At 39.3% G+C, this 24,506-nt stretch overlaps 1 protein-coding gene across 1 annotated transcript; it reads left to right on the top strand.

The window, feature by feature from the left end:
- The first annotated feature begins 16,273 nt into the window (after nucleotides 1–16,273).
- LOC148041296 (trihelix transcription factor GT-3b-like) lies at nucleotides 16,274–17,639 on the top strand. The gene is made up of 2 exons (XM_087681901.1): nucleotides 16,274–16,765; nucleotides 17,043–17,639. The coding sequence occupies exons 1-2, from the start codon at nucleotides 16,274–16,276 to the stop codon at nucleotides 17,637–17,639; spliced, it is 1,089 nt and encodes a 362-aa protein (XP_087538027.1).
- The last annotated feature ends 6,867 nt before the right edge of the window (nucleotides 17,640–24,506 follow it).

Genomic DNA, 24,506 nt, shown 5'->3' with positions numbered 1-24,506 from the left:
TATCATGCATGTCCATTGTATGGGCCACAATTAGACTCCCGAAGGTCACAAACCATGAAGAAGATAGTATATCAAGGACATGCCGCTTTCTTGCCGGAGGATCATGAACTAAGGGAAGGTTTTCTTGGACGACCTCCAACACGTATGAACGCTGTAAGCTGGTACGAGCTGAAAATGGTAAACCCGGAATCACATCCAAATGGAATGCGACGGTTCTCAGTTTTCTACGAGTTGCAATATTGGACCCACTTAGAGGTCAACCACTTGTTGTATCCCATGCATATTTTCAAGAATGTGGGCAGCTTGCTATGGGACCACATCACAGGAAAGAGAGACACTATAGGGTCACGAATGGATTTGAAGGAGGTAGGCAAGATGGAGGCGCTTTGGCCGCAGTCGAGTGCTGAAGGGGGAGTGCAGCTTCCTCGCGCTCCTTGGGTTTTGTCTACCAAAGAAGAGTGCATTGTGAAGCAAGTAATCAAGTCTATTCGCACTCCGACGAGTATGATGCGTTCTCTCAGGTCCGCATTTTCTAAAGATGACCAATTATCGGGGCTAAAATCCCATGATTGGCATAAGATATGTCAGGTTTGTGAACAGAATGGATTGTAATTAGCGTGGGCATTTTGCAATTTGAAAAGTCGCCATTATTCATAATGCTTTCTCATTTGTGGCAGTTTGTCCTACCGATCGCGATCGCAGGATGCCTTACTCCAAAAATTCGCGAGGCCATTTACAAGTTGTCGACTTTAGTGCAATGGATCTCACAGAAAGAAATTAAGACGTCCTCTATTGAATCCGCAAGGCGGGGAGCACTGGAGACGGTCTGTCTCTTTGAGAAATACCTGCCCACTAGCATGCTCACGATACAAGTTCACCTTCTTGTACATCTTGTGGACGAAGTGGAGATTGCTGGACCTGTCCATATGCGATGGATGTTCTTCCTGGAGCGCTTCATGAAAACCCTGAAAGGCTTTGTGCAACAATGAGCTCGTCCAGAAGGTAGCATGGCGGAAGGTTGGTTGGTGTCAGAGGCGTTAGTGCATATCTCACAATGGCTACCAACAGTGGAACCAAACAATAAAATGCTCTGGACGCTGAAGGACGATGATAGACTGACTGGAGATGTGGTGGTTGGAAATGGGGTAGAAAAAAGAATGGATACCTCAATGGAAGAGAAGGTGAATCACTTTTGTATGTTGCACCATGCCTCCATGGAGACGTGGCTCGCCAAGTACCAGATTGCAAGGCAAGATCGAGAGGAAGTGCGAGCTGAATTCTGACGCAGTACGCGTCATCGACTGATTCGATATCCTGAAGGCATGGAGGAGATGCCGCGGTTTATGTCAACACGATGGCTGCATGGAGCCTTGACCGCAGCATCCAGCGAAGGGACAGAGGTCTCAATGGAGGAGTGGGAGTTCTCGAGGGGATGTAGTCCAAAGGTGATGAGGGGTTTAGAATGTGTCGTATCTAAATTTTATATGCGACATCTAATTTGAGTGTTTCAATGTACAGTACAAAATATATAGTGCAACATGGTCGCACGGACGGCATTTTCGCGTGGAGCGTATTGACAAAATGCGCTCCACAATGGACTGTGGTGTCATGGCAAGGTTTGAGCAAGAGAGTCGGTGATGAGCAACGGATCCGAACACGGTTGTGGATGAGATGGAGTATTTTGGGAACTTGCAAAGTATTATTACGGTGGATTACCGTAGCTTCTCCATGATACTATTCGATGTGCAGTGGTTCAAAGTGGTACTTGGAGGAGCTGGAGCAACAGTTCGACGAGGTCCATCTGGATTTCTTGAAATAGATTCCGAAAAAAAATGGACGGATTTGCGTGACACCTTTGTGTTGCCGGCCCATTGTGAACAGGTGCATAGAGTCATTTGCTTGCTAATTGTAACACGACATGGTTTATGTCACAATGGTTTGAACTCGCTTTGTACATGTTTGTGAACAGGTAATCTTCTATCCAAACCCCCGACAACCTCGATGGTAGTATGTTATACCTTCAACTCCTCGAAGTGCAAGAGTATATGATCAAAGCGATGTTCCGGGCATAGATGAAGAAAATATGCAAATAGAGGCATCGATATTACAAGGGGTGGAGGCCACCGCAAGCTTGGAGCCCGCATTGGCTAACAATGATGGAAATACAGTAGTCCAAGAATTTTTTGAGAATGAGGCAGACTCGTTCTTTTGTGGTGACATGTCTATCGACCTTCCAATGTATGCAGAGTTGTGTTAGGAGATTAACATGGGACCATAGAATACTTCATTCTTGGAGAATCATATTACTCAATTCGTTGTTTAGATCTTCCATATAGGTATATAAGATATGCATTTTAAGAGGGATTTTTCAAAAATGATTTATATTACTATGCTTTGTATAGTTTAAATTGATTATTCTAACACCATTTTTTATCTGTGCAGGTGACATTTTCAGGATGAGTCGAGGGATGAGCGATGAGGAGTTTCAGGACATGATGGCATACATGTCTCTAGACCAGCTCGCGAGATTCAGAGAGATGGCAGACCAGGAGCTGTCTCGTTCTTCGTCAGGGCGCTCTGCTAGATCTGCTTCAGTGCGATTAGATGCTTCAGCTTCGAGCAGACGATCTCGACGCTCACGACTTGGGCCAGAGGGAGGGATAACATTGGGATCAGGGGGTGCTGCTGTGGAGACACGGATGTGGTGTCTCCGTGTCGTCGTTTAGCTGGAGCTGCGTCACCTCCAGGATTTGTCACACCTGTGAGGACGTCTACTCCAGTTACTCCGGCTTTTGCGCAGCCATCAGCGGGTGACATCCCTTTTGGTGGCACCCCTTTGAGTGGCACTCCGAGAGAGGTTACCCCCGTCGGTACACCGGATACACAGGGGTCTCTTGGATATGCCCAGGAGCATGGACGGAGATGGGAGAGGACCCATCTTAGGCAGACTCCTAGGGGTTATGGATACCTGGTTGATAGTAGGTCAGGAGCCATCATCATGAATGATGAGGGGAGGAGGGTGATGGCTCGCATGAGAGAGTTGTGCCAACAAGTTTTTCGGCACAACGTCCTGGATCATTGGAAGAACATACCGGAGGGGAGCAAGGACTACATAGTAGCATCCTTGCACGAGGAGTTTCCGGTACCAACCGCAATAGATAGATTCTCTACGAGCTGGATAATGGATTGCATGCGTGCATACATGTCACATAGACGATCCGACGCACGCAAGGCAATCAAGAGTGGGGCTGCAAAGCCCGAGTGGTTAGATGCAAACGACTGGCGCCGACTGAGGGAGGAGGCTACAGATTCGCTAGGACGTTGGAGTCAGCAGCGGGAGGCGGCGAGGGCACGACTCGAGGCCGGAGTGGTCCATCATCTTGGGAGTAGCGGCCATAGGACATATTTGGAGGACTTTGTAAGTTTCTCTTTTGTTTTGCTTATTTGTTTTTTTGAAATATTCTTTGTACTGACAATCATGTTTCTAACAGTTAGCATTTTGTTTTCTTTGCAGCACTCCATTACAAATCGCGATCCGCAAGGCCTTGAGACTCGATATGCAGAGAGGCACGGTCTCAATGCATTGATCGACCGATTGTATAGACGCGGCGGCCCTGTAAGTCACTCATCTTTCTTGTTCGTAGTTACCATGAGATATTTGAACGCATTATTGTATGGTGGATTGATATGTTGTTTCTTTTTCTGCAGAATCCGTTCGATGCTCCTTTGCGGTGGGACGAGCTTTCGGGGGACGAGGATTTCTAGCTCGCCCTTGGATCCTTGGAGCTCACACACCTTTAGTTTTTAGTCGCTTGATCTATGTAGACATTTTCTATGTATTAGTGATATCCTTTCATGATTGTACCAATCGCATTTTATGCGATCATGTATTTATTTCATGTATCAGTTTTATGATTTCAGTATACATTCTTTTTGTTTGCAAGCGCTTTGTATGCAATAGTGCAGAAAGCTGCCCTGCCACAAATTTTTTTTTTCCCTGTTACCGTCGCTATTTGCGTCGCAAATTTACTGCTCGTGTCGCTATATGCGTCGCTATTTGTGTCGCTATATGCGTCGCAAATACGACGCATATAGCGACGCATATAGCGACGTTTCGATGGCGTCGCTAATAACGACACTTTTTGCGACGACGGGGGGCAAATTTTGTTGTTTGTATTTTCGTCGCTTTAAACATCGGTATAAGGTCTATATCTTGTAGTGCCTGCGTTTTGCCCAAAATCTGGAGCTGAATGGAGAAGAAAGTACAGAGGTAAGCAGAACGCTCAAAACCCTAATTACTCTCAGCATGGAGCTTCAATGGAGACGAAAATGCACAAGTATAGAGAAGAGAGGGAAAGTGGTATGTTGCTCAACTTTTGGGTCAAACTGATTTCTGAGAGGGGAATAAACCGAAATTGAAAATTCTCCAAAAAAAGGGGGGGAAATACAAGGTGAGAGAAACTTAAATTTTGTGTACTATTGATTCTCCCTTTTTCTAAATCCCCCACTACCCCTTTCTTTAATAGAAACCCTAAGATTTGGAGAGAGAAGATTCACCCTCCATAGATGTCAACATTTAGCCTTCCTATTGGACAATCCAAAATGCCCACATCTTAAACTATATTATTTTTAAGGGCCCATTTGTGAGTTCATTTTTTTCCTGATGGATAAAGAGTTTCAACTTCCTGCATTTTTTGTGGAAAACTAAAGTGAATACAACCATCAACACGCACAAGCACTAGTGCTTCTTACTATGGCAGAGTGATAGAAGTCGAAGCTCACTAATCAGAGTTCTGCCTATGAGTTTTCCAACATTGAAAAATAATATCACAAAGAAAATGTAATATATTTATATTTTAATATTTACTATATTCTCTAACCTTAAATTTTTTTTGAACATTATTGTAGATAGTTTGATGGCAAACAACTCATAGCTATGTATAACTATATGAAAAGAAACAAAAAAGGAATGACCAAAACAAACGAGAATCATACATCCTTCCTTATTGGAGCTTGCCTAACAATGCTTGTGTAACAACTCAGTGGTTGAGAAACTTATCCAAACAATCAAAATAAGGGCTACTATCATAGATGTTATAGATTATTTGCCAATCTAGCCTATGTCGTGATTAACACACACCTTCTAAGGATGATGCTTAACCCTTGGTAGGCTAGCCAATGTTATTTGTGATTAGCACAACTTCTAAGGGAGTGATCTGAATATATGTTTCATGATGATCCAAGACTTGGATTTATAGGCCCTTGCGAGACTCAATATTGTCATATCTTTATGGATACTACTAGAAGTCATGGGGTAAGATTTGAGGCTGAAAAATGATGAACTTGTAGCATGTGACTCACTAATCATTGTTGTGGATAACTTCATGATGGTTGAGGTATCCCAAGCTACCAAGACCTTGAGGGGACTCTTTCTACCCCTATGATAGTCTCCTTTCATAAGAGCTAGTATAAGATCTATGCAACGCAATGCTGGAGTCACTCTAGGGTATTAAGGCAAGTCAGTGTTGAACTTGGTTGAGCTAAAGGGATTGGAAAGGTAGAGAATACATGCCTTCAACGGATACAACGTAGAAATTATACCTTAAGGGTACCTGTGTAAGTGTAATGGAGGTCCTCTCTATCTCCTACAAAGTCAAGAATGGGATGCCTCCCGTACAAGTGATCTTTCAAAAACTGGACTTTGGTGGAAGTGGAAGTGAACTTTGCTGAACTTGTTGGTGGAAGTGGACAGAAGTGGAGCAGACATGAATTTTGAGCTTTCCTATACATGCAGAGGTGGGTTTTGAGCAAATGTGGAGGGAGGTGAACTCATCAAGTGCCGGCGCTTTCCATCAGAAACTTCTGCAGTGATCACCAGTTTGATCGGTCCTGGCAAGCGCCAACGCTTTCCATCAGCGACTTCTGCAAGCGTGCACATCAACTGCCAGCGCTCCCATCAGCGACTTCTGTAGTGATCACCAGTTTTGAGGTGAACTAATCAGACGTGCTGAGAAGATGTTAGTTAGCTGTTTCGGGTGAACCCATCGAAACCACTGATCAGGAGAGGCAGACTATTTCTTTTCAAAAGAAGATCAGCAAGAAAGTGAATTGGAGGAAAAAGGATATTGGAAGGGAGATTAATGCAAGCAGCAGATCAGAGGTTACTTATGAAGCTTGAAAGGAAGCTAGAGCACTTTAAAGAGTTTCAAGAGTTAAATTTAAAGCATAATCGCAGGCAGTCAAGTGTTGTAGGTTTATTAGTGTGATCACTGATTGTTCATCTGGAAGCAGCAGTAATGAAGCAAGCAAGATCCACGAATGTCTGATACAATTTCAATATGCTGCTGTCTGGGGCATCATGCTGGGAAGGAGGCCTCCCGATGTATCGAGGATTTCCTTTTAGAGGGTGCCGATTTCGACTGGAGGATCTCACTACTGATATGTTTTGGCTTGGAAAGTACGTACACAGCAGAGCCATGTACTAGCCTGAAGAAAGACGAGGCACTACTAATAACGGGCTGTGGGGAGGCGAACGTGACAAGCACCAGCGATTTCCATTAGCAACAGCTGAATGACCAGCAGCGAGCACACATGATCAATAGCTCATCAAACGTCAACCTTGCGGACTGTTTCAGCGGTTAGATCCTCAATCGCCAGCGCATTGCAACCTCATCAAAGTAAACGTCATACTACATACTCTCTATTCTGAAAGTCTATCAGCTTGGTCTTCTCAACAATTTGGATAGCTAACAAACACATGCTGCAAGCTCTGATATTGCCCCTTTTATTGAAGTCCTATAATGCCATTCCATGTCAATTAAGAAGAATAGCTAAGGATTGCAAGTATCCGACTCGATTTCAGCGCAAGTTTTGCTTCATATAGAGACATTGAGTGAGATACATAGTATTCCTGAATCCTACTGGTATTGGTCTAAAAATTAGTTTGGTGTGTGAGTTTGCAAAGATGGAGACAAAGTGCTAATGATGGATGATTATTAGAGGACAACTTGGATGAAATCCCTCCATGGTTACATAAAAGGGCACCTTGTAGAAGTGCAACTATGAGATCAGCTCTATTCAAGGTGCTATGCTTTGATAACTTTGTATAGCAAATAGAAGGGCAGCCTTGTAACTTGTAAGGTACAACAAAAGAAGAGTGTACCTAGAGTGATCTTGCTAGTTGTAAGCTACAAATTAAAGTGTGGACCCATAGGATAGGGCTAGAAACATGGTCCTTGAGAAAGAGAGAGAGGGGGGGGACCACCTAGCACCACCTCCTAAGTGAGAGAGAAAGATCCATAGTTGAGGTCCATCAAAACACAAAAGAAACACAAGATTTCATATAAATGTCTTGATCCTATGGGTAAGCATGACCCAACTCTTTCAAGCAATATGCATCTAGAGATTAGAGGGAAGCAATTGAAGCACGCTTTATGTATAACCTAAACCTATCTTAACAAACTTTGGGGGATGGAGGGTAATGACATAGCAAAGGCTTGTTGCGACTAGGGCAACATTGATATTCCCATGTGAATGTTAAGAGAATGCTTCTGTTGCACTTGGTGTCAAAACTTTCCTTTGAAGAATCTAGTCTTGCTATGGCAGATGATAGGGGGGACTATCATGTTGCGTAGCAAGCTTAAAAAGTGGGAATACATATAGTAAACATCGAAACAATCTCCCACATTTTTTGGGATGGACATCATGCACCAACTACATGGAGCCATGTTTCTCAGCACTTGCATGGTCCTCTGGAGTCTAGAGATGGTCAAAATCCGCAACTTTTTGGGTTTTTGGAAAGTTTAAGCTCAAAAGTAAATCTAAGAGCATTGTCTATGAGTCCATTAGGCTACATAATAAATACTTTATTATTTGTCAATCGATTAGACTACATAGTACATACTTTGTTGTTGCTATGGGAAGCTCATGTATGTGTGTGCTTTTTTATGAGGAAGCTGTAGAAGCGCCTTGATTAGTAATTATTGCTAAAATCTCCTAGCTCGAGGAGCCATCCTGAAATTTGGTAATCTGAATAAGGAAGTTTTAGGCAAGCTTCAGAAGGCCTTAGCCAAGTCCTAGAATATTTCGACACGAATAGATTTGTGCCTCGGGGATGCGAGAAATAGGCATCGAACACAACCACCTCACACGCGATCCACTATGCGACGACCCCCTGAACAAGGCCTAGAATATTTGTTATTTGTTAATATTACTTCATGCTTTGCGTGTAAAAGACTCCTCAAAAATATTCATGAAATCGTTAGATTTAAAATTTTTAAATAAAAAATAACGCAGTGATTGTTTATTCCGGTAATATTTATTAATGGGAATATATAATGGCTGCCGCTCGTTGGTTACGAAGGCTTAGATATGGGAGCCTGGAGGTGTAAGATTCTGGAATTGAGGGCGGCAGCATCCAATCGGCAGACGCGCTCGCTCTACCTCTTGGCTTGCTGTCACGCCACAGGACGGCAGCGGCCAGCCCTTCCAAAATAGCGCTCAAGCACATGACTCCAAATAGACATTATCCTACACACTCTTGGACGTGTCTCAATACTCCCATATCACATTCTTGTTAAGAGCTACTATATCATATACGTTGCCAAACTGGCATATGTGCCTTCTCAAGGCCCTCAATTTGACAACTGCCATGCCTGCCTTTGGCTATTTTGCCACTAAAAATTAGTGGCAAAGACGTATATGCCGTGTTAAATGACGTCTGCCATTTTTCATTGATAATATATGTAGTAAGTTTATGAAGACTTGAAATTGTTTGAGGCAGCTTAATGCAAATAAATGAAAGATATTTTGAAAAACTTAACTATCACGTAAAATATTGGCCTTGTACCTTCTCATACCATGCTCGGATGATGGTATGCATATTGATTGGCCTTGTACCTTCCCATGGTATGCATATTGACCTTGTACCTTCTCATACCCTGCTCTAATGGTATGCATGGATCTTTAAATGCTGATAAACTAGTATCTTTTTCATCAATCACTACTTCCAACTTCTTGCTAATCTTGTCACTATTGTTGATATTAGCGTTGTCACAAAAGGTGCTAACAGATGGGTGACATTTGTGACCCCTCATGTTATCCATAGGTCCCCTAAGTGAATGGATAGAAGGATTCTCTTGGCTTGGGAAACTTGATCAGCTTATGGGATAGCCATTGATAGAGCTTATTTGTCCAAAAACCTCGCCTAAAACATGGGTGGCATCATGCATAATTTCCATATAGCTTATGAGCAACATTGGACTATTATTATCAAGAACTCATGATATCACACCTATCAAGTATAACTCCTTGCAATAAATCTTTAAGCCTTGCTTGTCATGCAGGGTAATAGTTTCCCTAGCCCAATCTTAAATTGCACCAATTGCTCTCAAACAAAGTCTTCATACAACAAGAGGAAATGCACCCAATCCTACACGCATTACATGAAAACTTATCTTTGCTAAAATACAAAAAACATTTGCCTCTAAGTGCTTAGTTACTCCTAAGAACTTAACCTTGAAATGATTTGCTATCCCAATCCTCAAGCTTGCTAAACCTATCATATTCAAATGTAGATGTTGCATACATGAGTCCATACTAACACATACTTTTGGCAACACTATCAATATAAACCTTACCAATACTCATCTTCTCATCCCATGCTTCAACATATCAACCAAATATCACGAACATCATTTATGCTACATACATGTACCATGTCTCTCCTTGGCCCTATCTTTAAGAAATTTTGAACTATTCAAGTTTGGAGCTTCAAACATAACTCCATTATTTGGCCATATACTACATCCATCTTCTTGCTCAAAATATCATTTTAGATCCTAATTTTCTTGGCCCTTACCTGAAGGCAACTTCACTGTTCAAAAATCTCCTCCTTGGGATCCTTTCTTGTTTGATGTGCTAGCTTCCTCTTTGTTGAGATAGCAAGCTCAACACGTGTAGATATTAATGATGGATTGCCTAGCTAGATGGGTCTACACGTGTACACTTAGCACGTTGGTGGCCATTATGATCCTCACATGGCCACTGACTTATCGCTTATTATATTTAGTTTGTTGTGCCTACAACTTCCATAGTTATAGTGCCTGGCAATTAGTATAGTTAGTTATACATTGTTTAACGTAGTAAACCACTTTTCTTTATGTTGTATTTTATCTTGGCCTCCATTTCTCTTTTTGTATTCTTGAGTGAGATTTCTCTTGCGTATATAGTGTGTGTTTGGCATAACAACTCTAGCAAGTCTCCCCACCACATGATTCTTGGCACTCTACTTAAACTTTTTTCTTGAAAACAAATAAGGAGGAGATGAAGAATCCAAGAGCACACACACAAAGAAATGGAGACTTGAAAACATGAAGAGATGGGCTAAAATAATATTTCTTTCTTTCTTATTCTTCTTCCACACAAAGAACGAAGTCTACAACATGATAAGTGACTAATTTTAAAGTACCACAACATATGTATGCATGGTCACTAAGTGTGAACCAACTAAGGAAAAAAGAGATATCATAATGGATGTGCTATAACCAAGGATGGACTACGTTGATGCAGTCCATTTCTAGAATCATTGGCATATCCTATATGGGATGGCTCCTAAGAGGACAAGACTTGATAGGAGCCTCGCCAAACAAACCATAATAGCACTTTATAGACCAAGTATATATTTTTAACACCTCCTCTTCATATTCAACAAATCTTATGAGGAAAATGAGATTACAATGATACAAAGAAGTCAAAAATTTACTAGAATGATGGATGCCCCAATCCTATCTATAGAGAGATGTGCCTTTGGAGATAGCATAAAGAAGACTCATGAAGAACAAAGTGTGGGATATAGAGACCACTTCCCATAGTCTTCTCCTTTGACTAATAAACTCAGAAGTTGTCACCATGAGCCTAGAGAATCAGTGCTTAGGTGGGGGAGGCCACATTAGGACACCATAGCTTGGATAAAAGGTTGCTTCTTAGTAGCTGTGACTAAATCTTCCACATGTTGGATTTTCTTGTAATAAGGACAAATCTTGAGTGAGATCCCCTTCTTACTATAAACTGGAGGGTGATTCTTTTTCTCCCTCTCCTTCTTCTTGCCTTCAATGTGAGGGTACTACTATTAGTGGATATCCTTGGAAATTTCCCTTGCACTTACATTGATAACTCCTCATCAAGTATTAAAGCACCAACTTCTTGAAAACATAACGAACCCTTGTTACATGAATTGCTTTTGCGAATGCACTAGAATCACGTGATAGCAATTTCAAAACCAATGCAAGTTGGCTTTGGACCTAATAGTAGAGAGTTGATCCCAAAGACCCTTGAACACTTTCATGAGGAAGGTTTGGTGTAATTTCCCATATGTGTTAGGGAGGTTGTAAAGTTGAATCTAAAGTAATGGCACAAGAAGAAGAATTCCAAGTAAGAAACCAAGTGGGGGCCATTGTACCTCTCCTTCTTAGGTCACCCATCCCAATATTGTTCATGCCAATGTGCACTTAACTAAAAGTTTCCTATAATTGGGCTAGTCATCTAGCCCCCAAAACCTTAAGGTGATCGATGATCTTTGATCTATCCAATTAGGAAATCTTCCTCCATTTGGCCTAGGATTCAAACCTACTCTCAACACATTGTCGCTACATTGATAGTGAGCTAATTTTTTCTAGCAATTGTGGACTGCATTTCCAACACCCCCCCTCAAGCCACACCTTGGTTGAGGTCCTAGTGCCACCCAAGCTCAGCAATCAAAGTTCTGATACCAAGTTAGAAGTTGGGTGGGGAACCCTGTATCTCCCCTTCTTGGAAGGTCCTCCATCCTAGTATTGTTCATGCCAATGCGCGCTTAACTCAAAGTTCTCCTTGATTGGGCTAGACATCTAGCCCCCAAAACCTTAGGTGATAGATGACTTCTACTCTATCCAATTATGAAAATATTTATCCATTTGGCCTAGGATTCAAACCTAGTCTGAACACATTGACGTGGCATCATAGTGACCTAGCTTTTGCTAGCAAGTGTGGATTACTATTCCAACACTCCATTTTGCAAAGCTACTATAGCACCTCCCAAACCTCATAATATAATTCAAAGATTGAACAATGGCAGTTTACCTTTTGAATAAGGCTCTTGAATAATGGAGGTTACCTTTAAAGTAAGGCTCGTGTGAACAAGGATGCAAAAGCCTTGATGTCCCTCTCCTCCCACTCTTAAAGTGACTCCAAAAATTCCTCTTCTTGGCTCTTCTTCATATGTTGATGGTGCTTTGACATAGGTTCTATGCCTAAAACAATACTTCCACAATTTATTACATAAAATCCATGGATTTATTTTTTATTTTAATGAGAATAGTTAGTGCTATCAAACATATCTTTTGTATTTTAACATAGAGGGGCCAAGATGAAGATGCAAACCAATCACTTAAAAGAAAGTAAACACTAAATGGCATAAAATAATGGCCCCAAAACTCACAAAAGAAATAACTCAAAACTCAATGCAATGCCCAAACAATGTCAAATCACTAGCAATTAATGTCTATTGTTTCTTTAATATTGTAACGTGCCTGTCTAGCAGCTGTCCAAGCACGTTCTTAGTGGTCCAACCAGAAATGAATCTAAGCGTCATTGCCCGGCACTCCCATGGAACGTTCCGGACGATGACGCTTAGATTCATTTCTCGATGGACCGCTAAGAACATGCTTGGACAACCATTAGGCGGGCACGTTACAGTTGGTATCAGAGTGAACCAATGAATAAAACAATCCGGATAGGGATAAATTGAGAGGGGAGAAGTGATGTTTTCATTAGGAAAATAATTTTTCATGTTATTCATATGTGGATTGTTGCCGCTTCTAGACTTATGAGGCATGGAGCACGTTCCTCGTATTTCACATCATGTTCAAGATGACTATGAACTCTTCAACCTATCGCTGGCGATCCAACATGATGGGGATCCTGGATCAACTCTACAACCCTTCATTGTTGTATGTGGAAAGGTGTTGCACTTGGAGCGCAAGATACTACTATATAGATGCCAACCAATTCACCTATTTTCAAAACAACCTGAAGAGGCTAAAATGGTTTGGAAGACTTGAAGATTATCAAGTTATTCATCTTCCATGAGGCTCGTGTAAATTTGGATATAAAGCAACACCAATGCTAGGGGCACAACAAGCATGGTGGCAAGGGATAGCTAGAAGCATGATGCCACTACATCTCAATCATGAGTGAGCAACACATAGGTACACATTTCCCTCATAGGTCTCACAAGGACCAATAGAGGCAAATGTAGATTCAAATACAAAAACTATCACTTTAAAAGACATCGTGGAGGAGAACCCCCTATTCACATGAAGCACACGTCACAATGGATTCATAAATGTCCTCTAGGCTATCATGCATACATTGCTTGAGTTAGTGTACAACTCATGGTTAGTGGCAAAATACTCATAAGCACAAGCCTGTATTTGCCAATGTTGATAGAATCTTGGTTCAACACCTTGCGAGCATTGAGTTAGAAACCATCAAGCTCAAAACAGTTGTAACATTTTGATTGATGACCTAGATGGTTGAAATGGACTAATATGTTTGGGATGTCCTATTTCTCTTGTGAGAAGAATATGTATATAGGCTTGCTTCATAAGGGTGCAATTGCAATAACAAGAAGCTAAACATGTTGTATGTTTAAGATAGGCTTTCTAGTTCCAACCATTACTTGTGGAGTCTTAGGCATGTGTATGAGGAAACCAAAAATAGGAACAGAACAACCTTATAGCATTGTACTAAATGATTGAATATATGCACAACTTTATATCCTTCTATGAACCAAATGAATGTCCAAGTTGTGACCATCTATACTAAATTAAATTAGATTAAGCATGTTGAAATTTATTGCGCCAAATCCACCAACCAATGCCTAAGAAAGCATATTCTTCCTTCTAGAAACCTTGTGCAATCCTACCAAATTGCTCATGGCTCACAAATGTGGAGCACAATGTGATGATTCTTTATATTTTTACTTGTACTTCCTTCTTATCGATGATTCTCCCATATGCATGATGGCTCTCCTTGGATAACAAAATTTGCTCAAGGTTGCACCTTTAAGAAGCCCTAAAAATAACATGTGCTTAAGGGGTATTTTTAAAAACCCTCTACTTTCAAGCTACTTACTTTCTTATGAGACAATAAAATGACCCCTCTTCCTTTAAAATAATTTATGGGTTTTCTCAATGTGCAATAAGAAAACCTAAATTTTTATAAGTGTAGTTTTGTAAAATTTCTCCAATATTTATGGGATGAAAAACCCCTCCTAGTGAAACCATGCGATACACGTTTTAAGGGTGCCCCCAAGTCCAAGATTTTTTCAAGAGGAGAAATGCTCATTGTTGCAAGCAAGAATGACATAATTATAGGTCATTTTTGTGACAACATGAACCTTGATCATGAGGAAGGAGCATAATTTGTATATCCTTCCATAGAAAACTCTTTATATAGTTTTCATCTCACTTTTGAGTACCACTTAACCATACCTTCACACGAATTATTCCAAGCTCCAAATGATTTCACCATTCATTCATATAACTTACACTAGTTAAATATTTAAAATAGAGCAATGTTTGGTGGCATGATCATATCATTGTAGCTATATGGAGAAAAGAGAAAAATATTTATTTTTATACGAAATCAGAGAAGTAAGGAGCAACGTATGTTCTTTTATTCAATTTCAGATAATATAATATGCCATGTTGCATTGAAGATTCTATTGAGGTGAATTGTAGTCATCATGTTGTTCCAAGTCATGACTTGGAGCTAATTCTCAAGTAAGTTACTCATGAATATAATGTGTGCATCACATGGGTTCAACATAAGGTACTTTTAAAATACCATTTTTTACATACAGAAGGATGTAATATAAATGGGTTATTTATAGATTAAATAGAAAAGGGTTATGTTTTATTCAGGAAAAATTCAAAGATAAGGATATTTATAAATAAGCCTTGAATGCACAGGACGTAGATGATATACATATAGTAACTTCCCTGAGAGCTAATTTGAGCTAGTTTGACAATAGTGCAAGCCAGTGTATGAATCGTGAGTTAGCTCTAGATAGTTAGTAAACATCTTGTGGAAGTGAGAGTGAGACTCATGACATGAGGTGAGCCATAGCTCTAGAAATGATAAGAAGGTAAGTCTTGTTGATCATAGTTTGCTTAGGAGGTAATCAAAATGGTATTTGTTGTTTGCATTCTTAGACAATGGAGAATGGCCCATTCAAATGACACAAAGACTTATGAAGATGAGACTAAGCCCTCTACAAAAAGAAGATTTTAAGCCTTGCCAAGCATAGCTATGTGGTTTAGCCGTAAGCAAACATTCTCCACTTCTTTCCCCTCATGGACTCTCTCAAATTCATTATACATGCCTACTCAAGAATGAACATATGGTTTACAAGGTTTTCTAAATTATTTTATACCCAAAAAGTAAGTGTGATAATGCCGTGTTAGTTTTGAGTAAGAATCTTATATGGTTGATTGAGCATGATGCCTAAAAGAGAAACATTTCAATCCATTGTTGAGTCTCTGTTGTCTAACTAAGAGGCTTCAAATGGGCATGCTAACGTTACATTTATGATAGAAACAAATCAACAAGATTCCATATTGGGAGATAATGGAAGAACAAAACTACTTTCTGGTTGCTTTCTCCAAGCGTGGATGCTCTACCATAGTTATGTTTTTGCAAAAACAATAGTTTGCAATGTGCATCATCCCTTTTATAAAGATCAGTAGTCACTCTTCTTTTCAGAACAATAAACTACTTACCATGACAAGTTAGTTAGTTATGCTTTCTTTTGTGCACACCCACCCACAAGCCTTTTCTAGCAAGTAGGATAATTGTCTCGAGAGTGTAAGGCTACATGCTTGTTGGAATCAACGCGTGGGTGGAGAAAGCATATTCAAAGTGAAGTCCAACAAGAAATCACAAAGTATTGGGCACATGACACATGTACTCGTTAGAATTTGATCCATATTGAATTAATCGCCTAGAAGGGCAAGGATGCAATCATGCAAGGAAGAAGTTCTAAGGGTGGAGACAGCGTGACGGTTGACCTTAGAAGAAGCAGGCTTGTGGTCTTTTCACACTTGGCGTTTGTGAATGGAAGATGCTCTCTCTCTCTCTCTCTCTCTCTATGTGAGAGCTAATCATCATCATCATCTTCTTCTTCTTCAGCTCGCTGACAGTGTAACTTGCCATACAATCCAGATTCCTAAAAATGGCTCTCAGCAAGCGACGGACATCTTGGCCCGACAATCTGGCAGCCATCAACACAGCATCTGCGACCATGCCTGACCTGCAGCAGCAGCACCATCTCAATCCACCTCGGCCAGCTATGGCGACAAAGGCCTTCCCGAATGTCGAGGTAGCCCTGATGGCCAACAGTAACTGCAACATCAATGGCGACCGTCAGTACAGTGAGAATCTGGATCATGCTGCTAATAATTATATTGGCATTAATAGCGGGAGTTTGAGCGTTAACGCCTGCAAGTCTAATGCCATCATCAAAGAAGAGCGTATCCCTCAGTGGGGTTATCAAGAGACCAAAGACTTCATCGCTATCCGCACCGATTTTGATAGGGACTTCGCCCAGACGAAGCGCAACAAATCCCTATGGGAGGGAATTGCTTTTAAGATGCAAGAAATGGGATATAAGAGAACTGCAGATCAATGCAGATGCAAGTGGAAGAATTTGTACACCCGATACAAGGTCGCGGTCTCTCTCTCTCTCGCTCACACTCACTCACTCACTTCCTCACACACACATCGGGCAATGAGTGACCAACAAAGGCATTTTGTACTAAATAGGGAATGCCATGTGGTCCTAATAGTGCTTGCATTTTACTTCTTCATTCTTGGCAAGATTTAACTCATTTTTTCACAAAAGAAGATTGCATATTACCTCACTTTTTATTGCTAATAATGCTTTCATTTTCTTCTTACTCATCGGTCAATTTTTTATGAAGCAAGTTACATGTTTATTGTAGGCTACAACCAGTTCAGAAGGAATGGACAATGAGAATCTTGACAATGGAAGACCATGTCCCTTTTTTGAAGAGTTGCATGCTGTTTTTATTGAACATGATCAGCAAGTAGATGGATTTTCTATGGAGGGTGTAATAAAACAATCAAGGAAAGAAGTAGAAGGAGATTTTAGATCATCTGAAGAATACTCAACAAAGTATGATGAAGGGGAGGAGGAAGAGAGTGAAGAAAGCCTCCCAATCAAGGAACCTGCATGTAAAAAGTTGAAATGTGACAAAGGAGGATTCAAGAAGAGAAGAAAAGCCAATTCCTTGAAAGCAAAGGCCAATAGTGCACAAGAACTCTTTGAAGTTTTCTTCCAACATCAACAAAGGGTTGAAAAAGAATGGATGGATATATTCCAAAGAGTAGAGGAGGAAAAACTAAAAAGGGAGAAAGAGTGGAGATATTCTCTTATAATGATTGAGCATGAAAGGCTTGCAAGAGAGACAATGTGGAGAGAGAGATTAGAGCAAAGAAGAGTACAAGAAGAAGCTAGAGCCCAACAAAGAGATACTCTTTTCTCTTTTCTCTTGAAAGGGTTGATAAAAGAGTACTAGCTTCATTCTACATTCCACTTAAATGTAATGGCACTTATGGGTTTCTTACAAATCACAATTGAAAAAACCCATTCGTAAATGTGATAGTATAAATTTATCCACTTAATTGTATAAATCAAAATGCTCCTAATGGTGAGCTCATTTGATCCACTTACACTTTTGGAGGTGCTATGCTTTGGTCTTTTGAATTGGCTCCATAGGCCTCTTATGTTTGTGCATTTCTGAAATGCATGTATAACTAACTCTTCTCCCTTTTGCATAAGACACACTTTGGGAGGTACCTTGAAACCTCTTGCTTCTACTATTGAATTGCAAAGCAATAGGTTTTTAGCACTTCTTAATTATCTTATTCAACCAAACTATTAGTGGGAAAATGTGTTTAGTAGCTAGTCCTTAGCTTCTTTATTCAATACCACTTTTACGATTAAAGTTAGGTATCTCATTACTTGCCACTATGATCAGTGTTGGATATTTTCCTCTACACATTTTGGAGAATCTAGGCCATTTGTCCTTTTTCTTACTCAAGTAACTCGTGTAGCCACTCTTCCTCTTTAAATGACATGTCAAACTAAATATTAAGCTTTTTTCTTGGTCTAGTACTCAAAGTGTCCATCAATGCAATTTTTTATTTCTTAATTTTAATCATATATTGCACAAAGTTCCACTCAAAGGATTGTGCTTACAATAATATGAATTTTAGCAAAGAGGAATCCCCTCTTTCATGTAAGTTTCCTACCTACTTATCATTCTTTAGTGACCTCTTCTTGCTATTTACTAAGCCTTATGCTAAATCAACTAGGCTATCCTTAGCTTTTCCCACCATTAGAGATAAGATAGTTTATCTTATCAAGCCAAATCCTCCATACTTATTGAGATTTGTGTTTTTATTGGTTGTTTTGTCCTCTTTTGACCATTACATGATTTGGGTCATAGTCACGGTAGTAGTTTCCTCTTACTTAGGTTTGAGATTTACAATCTTGGATGTAATCCATCCTTTAGGTGTGGTTGATTGATTTCTTCTTGTGGAGTAATACCAATAGTAGTCACGAACTGTTGTTGTTGTTGATCTTTGTGGTTGCAGATTGGGTAGTAATGTGGGTTTGTCCTTTGGTTTTGTCTACACTTGTTATGCAAACGTTTTTTAAGAAAAGTTGTCAATCAATTTAGGATATATTGTAGTGGAAGGCTATGCGTACATGCTCTACTTCAAGTCTACATTTAGTGACCAGAAAACATACATAATCTAAAATGACCAAAACATACATTATCTAAGAGGTTTGACGTAAATATCTAATCCCCATCCAAGCATAGCATATAATTCATTAGGAGGATTTTCTTAATTCTCAATTTTAATAAAAATGTATGGAATTAAAGATACATTATATTTTTTCAAAATTAATTTGGAAAAATAGATTTCTTGGAAGTAGAGTCTCTAAGGTTTATCTTCAATGTTCTAGACAAATTATTTATTAGTAGCATGTAGAAATACCTTTAACTAAATCACAGGTTCTAGACATATAAATGTTGTGGCTCTGATTCGTGATCAATCATGTTTACCTTTGCTTTAAAGATGTTCAAAATGTCGCAAATCTTCTTTGAAAAGTTATTACTTAGGCTTCTCATGATGCCAAGAGGCATATTCCATGGTGGATTCTGTGAGGCCACGATGGATTCTGTGAGGTTTTTGGACCACGGTGGATTCCGTGAGGTTTTCACTGGATTCAGTAAAACTATATTTATTTGTCGGGGCTCGTACACAAGGTGGATTGCCTGTTCGAGAAGTTGACGAGATGCCTATCCTTTTCAGGCATCAAATTAATTTAATGTGTACGTGGATGATTCCAAAGCGGGTGACTCCACAAAATACATAATTAAAATAATGGACGTTAATGAGTTTAGGTGCACTCATATTAAATTAAGGTTAGGAAAGAGTTCCAACCTATTTACTTATTTTGTAGCTGAAGATGGCTAGGTATTCACTTTTGTCGGTTTAATTCTATTATTTTCTAACAATTGTGAATGCTTCAATTGATGTCTAGATAGGCAGCGGTGGCATTGGGAAGCACCAGGTGATGGCATATATTCAGATTATCTAGAAGAAATTATCATTTTTTATGGGTGTACGCTTTATCATTAAAGACATGGCACTAATATTTATTTAGGCATGCTTATTTATTAAAGTGTCTCATAAACATTTATTATTTTGTATGCGCATAGGTGCTCGGTTTAAATATTTTATTATTGGACACATCCTGATTTTGGGGCTACACCCCAACCACTTTATTCTTTATTTGGGAAAAAACAAACACAAAAGCCAAAGCATGCTAATTGTAAATTGGGCTATTTTTGAGCTTGGAGATTAATAAATTTATAAATACATGCCTTGTGGAGCGCTCACACAAGGCATGGGGGGAGATTGTACCCAATTTGTCTTTTTGTCTCATGTCGTGCAAAAACTTCTACTTACTTTATGAGTTTTAGTAGAGTTCTTTGTTTTCGGGGACCTTCCGGTGCTCACTATACGTGCATACAACATTTAATCACCAGTGGTATCAAAGAAAAGTTGAGATCAAGGGCTTCCAATCTCTTACCATGTCACATAAAGGAAAATCTCTTAGATTGAACGGGCTCTACAGGCAGTCTCATGATGAACCGTCAATACCAGCATGTCCTTGTGGCGGTGAAGAACCCCCTGTTGTTCTGTTAGATCGTGAATGACCACTTCCAAGCGACGGAGGACCACTTCCCAATCTCCTTTGCAAGTCTTTTTTTTTCTCAAAAAAGTAGAGAAGGAAGATTATGAATTTTATAATCAATAAGTCTTATAAGCTTAAAAGGAAGCTAAGCCTCCCAATTTCAACAATGAACGGCGGCAGGATGTACTAGACAGCACTGATTCTAACGAAGACATCCTAACATACTGTCACAGATCAAACAATTAGTCAGATTTTTCTTTAAAGATTAAAAGTTTCAAGCCTTAATAAGGCTTAAATTTTTCAATCATAAATCTCCTACATAGTAGCTGTTCCTATTGCCATATTCTCAAACTGGCCTTCAAGCTTCAACAAGCCTTTGTTCACACCTGCACCTTGACGGAGTCAATTTCCAGCAAGCAAACTGTCATACACAGACTATACGGAAGAGCTATATGGAAGACATATTCGCTTGGAAGAAGACTGCCATCAATTACCGTACCCATAAAAGAAGAAAGATTGCAAAAGCCCTATTTTTTTTTTCTTTAAAGCAAGCCTTGTAAACCCAAATTTGAGCTACACTCATCCCTCTAATGAGATTTCGAGTGTGTGAGGTTGTTTGAGATTTTGGAGGATGTCCGATCAAAACATTGAAGATTTTATGGCCAAAGGTGATTTACCAGAACCAACCATGGAGCGAAAATTGAACCTAATAATGATGCAACTTCAAGAGGAACAAAGAGCATGTCAAACTTTGCAAGCACAACTGGCTACACTCCACCTTGTGAGATACAATCTATAAAACACAAATAATATTCTTAGACTATGCTAGCATGAAACTAATAGAGATATGAAAAACTTCTAGATAACCACATATAGAATATCAAAATACAATCAATTGAGCATATCAAACCTCTACCTAATGTGATGAAGAAAAGCTTTACTACCAAACATGGAAAATCTCAATCTGAATGAGAGTTTGCTAAGCTCAAGGAGTGTTAATGTGTTGATCTTAGCCACATGACCAATTTGAAACTTAATAAATGATTTATTTTGATTTGAAAACATTGCCACATCATGAAGTATATCTCCTTTAGCTGGTGATTGGCCATATGGCACACCTATTTCAACTATCTCTATTATGGGATATATATCATAAAGAAAGGGGAGATATAAGCTTCACCACATGGCCAAATCTTTGCCCCAAAGAGATCTTGAGAGAGTTATACCTTCTTCAGGAGAGGATTGATACAAATTGGACCACACACTTAAGCTCTTTCTCAAAGTTATCCCAAAATTATTGCCAAAAGGAGATGGTTGAGACAAGCTTGCATACATGCTCAAGCTCTAATTCAAAGGCATCTAAAAGAGGAAAATGAGATACCATGAATGTGTTTTGCCAAGGTTTCCCTGATAAAGAGAGTGTTGAGTCATATAAAGACATATCAAATAGATAGTGTTGCTACAAGCTTGAAGCACTATCTCATTGATATTCTTTGTGCCATAAGGGTTATAAAAGGTAAAGTGGATGTGAGTCATAATGAACATGGATATAAGAATATGGCCATATCAATGAGAGAGGAGGTACTATTTTTCCATGCCCTCAAAGATAGATGGAAAACAATATTATGAAGCTCTTCCTCATAGGTAGAGGGTTGATATAAGCTCAAGCATGTGCTCAAGTTGTGTCCCATTATCTTGCCAAGTTTCCTTCCTATATATTATAAGGACACCTTAAAGTCATATGAAACATAGAAAGCTGCTATGGACTTGATCACATGCTCGATCTCCCTCTCAAATGCATCTAAAAGAGAATGAAGTCAATATTTAAAAAAATGCAGTGTTGATACTAGCTTGAGCATGTGCTTAAGCTCAATTAGAGCAGGGAAACTACAGTATTGCCCTTAGAGATGGAAGGAAACAATATTACAAAGCTCCTTCCTAGTGAAGAGTGGATCCAAGATTGAGAGCATGTTGTCTCATAGCCAACTCAATGAGAGGGGAGGTACTATTTTGCCATGCCAATCTGACTATCACCTAGCATCATAATGGGTGAGTTCTTAACTTTCTCTTTACCTTTTCTTAATATCTATGACATACTTGCTGGAGTAACATGAGACCTCAATCTACCACTCCAAGGTCTATCAACAAATGACTAGAATAATCTTCTGGATCACTCCACACTCTCATACTCATCAACGCCAACTTCATTCTGACATTAGTGTATCAACTACTCATTTCATCAAAAGAAACATCCATGCTAACTCTTAGTCTATCATTTCTTCAAATGAAGCTTTTTAATCACAATCTACTTAAATTTGTTAGACATTTTAACAAAAACCAAAAACCTTGCAAAATATGCAATCTGTAATAAGCAAGATGATACCAGGCGCACCAAGACTAAACATGTGGTCTTTTCCATTGATTGCACAATAGTAACCACAATCTACAATCTATATTAAAATGTCTTTTTTGTTTGCAACCTAGTAAACACCTAAAACCTTACAGATTCAAAATCTGAAACATGTGTACCTATAAATGGTGGACACAATCGAAACTACAATATATCCAAAAACTATTGTTGGTACTGCTTGTAGGTCCAAAAAAAAAGTCCAAAATGGCCTTAGATATGCCTAAAGTCACAGAAGGGCTTATCTACAATATATATATTATTCTTAGTTCCAATGCAATTAGAGACTACAACCCTATCAACCTTAGGAGCCTCTTACAACTATAACCTAACACAAATCGAGTAAGGTGGACGAGCTTCTTACTCGTTGCTTGCTTGCTTTTATGCTCCAGTGCCTTCACCTCATCCTTCAATCAGGCTCCCGTTGTCGTCACATCGCATAGAGTTGAAGGTCACCACAAGGGTTTGAGAGAGAAGAATGTATGGGGATTCAAGAGCTTAGACTCCATAGATGGTAGAGATAAGAGAAGGGTTGAAGGTTTCACGCCAAGTCCTTGAAGATGTTAATAGAGCTTCCAACTATAATTTTCTTAGCAAAGATCACAACAGTATTATCTCATAAGTTCTAACTCAAATCAAGCTTATTTTCTTGATTGTAAGAGCAATAAAAAAAACCAAGTGCAATATGCTGTCATGTATCATAAGCAACTCTACATCCCATCATTCATACATGATGCCATAGCATGAATCAACTTTGCATGATTACATTCAATGTAGACTGTTAGGGACAAAAGCTTATGAGTCAATTACAAAGCTTGTAGGATAAAGAGATTATGTTCAAGAGAGCTTCAAATTGAGTTCCTGATAAGGATAAGTTACCACAGCCAAGAAATAAGAGAAAAAGCTCCTCTTAATTCAACTCAAAGTATCTATGAATGATCTACAAACATTGCCCTACCATAGGAGCGCATAATACTTGCATATTTTGACAAGATGTCTTCTGTAGAGTAAGAAATGAATTAAAAGAACGCTGATGTAGCTAATTCTCTAAATATGGCTGAAGATATGATCCCCAAATCAGCCCACGGAAGAGAAGGGGTTCGAAGAAATAGAACATGTAGAAGAATACTCACAGAAAGAAATAGAAAATGTATAAGAATACTAACAAAGATGAAGCTTGTCAGTTTATTTCTTCATTATGAGAAAATAAAACTCTTGTAGACAAGAACATGTATAAAATAATACCTTCCTGTATGCTGTTTAGATCACCAATATAATGCTTCCATTGGCTCTGAAAGGGGGTTAAAATATCAGGACACCTGGCCAGAATTCAGCGAGATCACTCCTTCTTCATATCCCACTTTGGAGTGCTGTTGAGTGCCTGAAAACAACGATCACGCGTCGCGTCATTTCTCCAATATCTCTTTTTATATAAAATCCTCCCAAATTAGCTGAAAGCTACACGCTTTCTTTTACTTGTTATCATAATCTAGAAGTTGTCTACAATTTTATGGATTTTTACAAGAGATAATATCTAAAATATCAAAAATTGGCTAAAAGTTGTCCAAAATTCTAATATTTTTGAACCATGGACACTAACACTAATATCTAAAATGGAATTGGCTCTCTAAATCAATAAGAAAGTGACACTCTAGATTATTTTTACATAGTGTGCATGTAGCGGCACGACATCCACCCCCTTCTAACCTTCACATCCTCTAGCATGTGCCAAAGTCTTACGGATCTGCAGTGTAAGACGAAGTA

The sequence above is a fragment of the Lygodium microphyllum genome, chromosome 1 (assembly GCF_053477565.2).
Source record: "Lygodium microphyllum isolate KBCC chromosome 1, Lygodium_microphyllum_v1.1.10, whole genome shotgun sequence".
NCBI lineage: Eukaryota > Viridiplantae > Streptophyta > Polypodiopsida > Schizaeales > Lygodiaceae > Lygodium > Lygodium microphyllum.
Note: the sequence above shows the minus strand (reverse complement) of the source record. Positions and strands in the feature narration are given on the sequence as shown.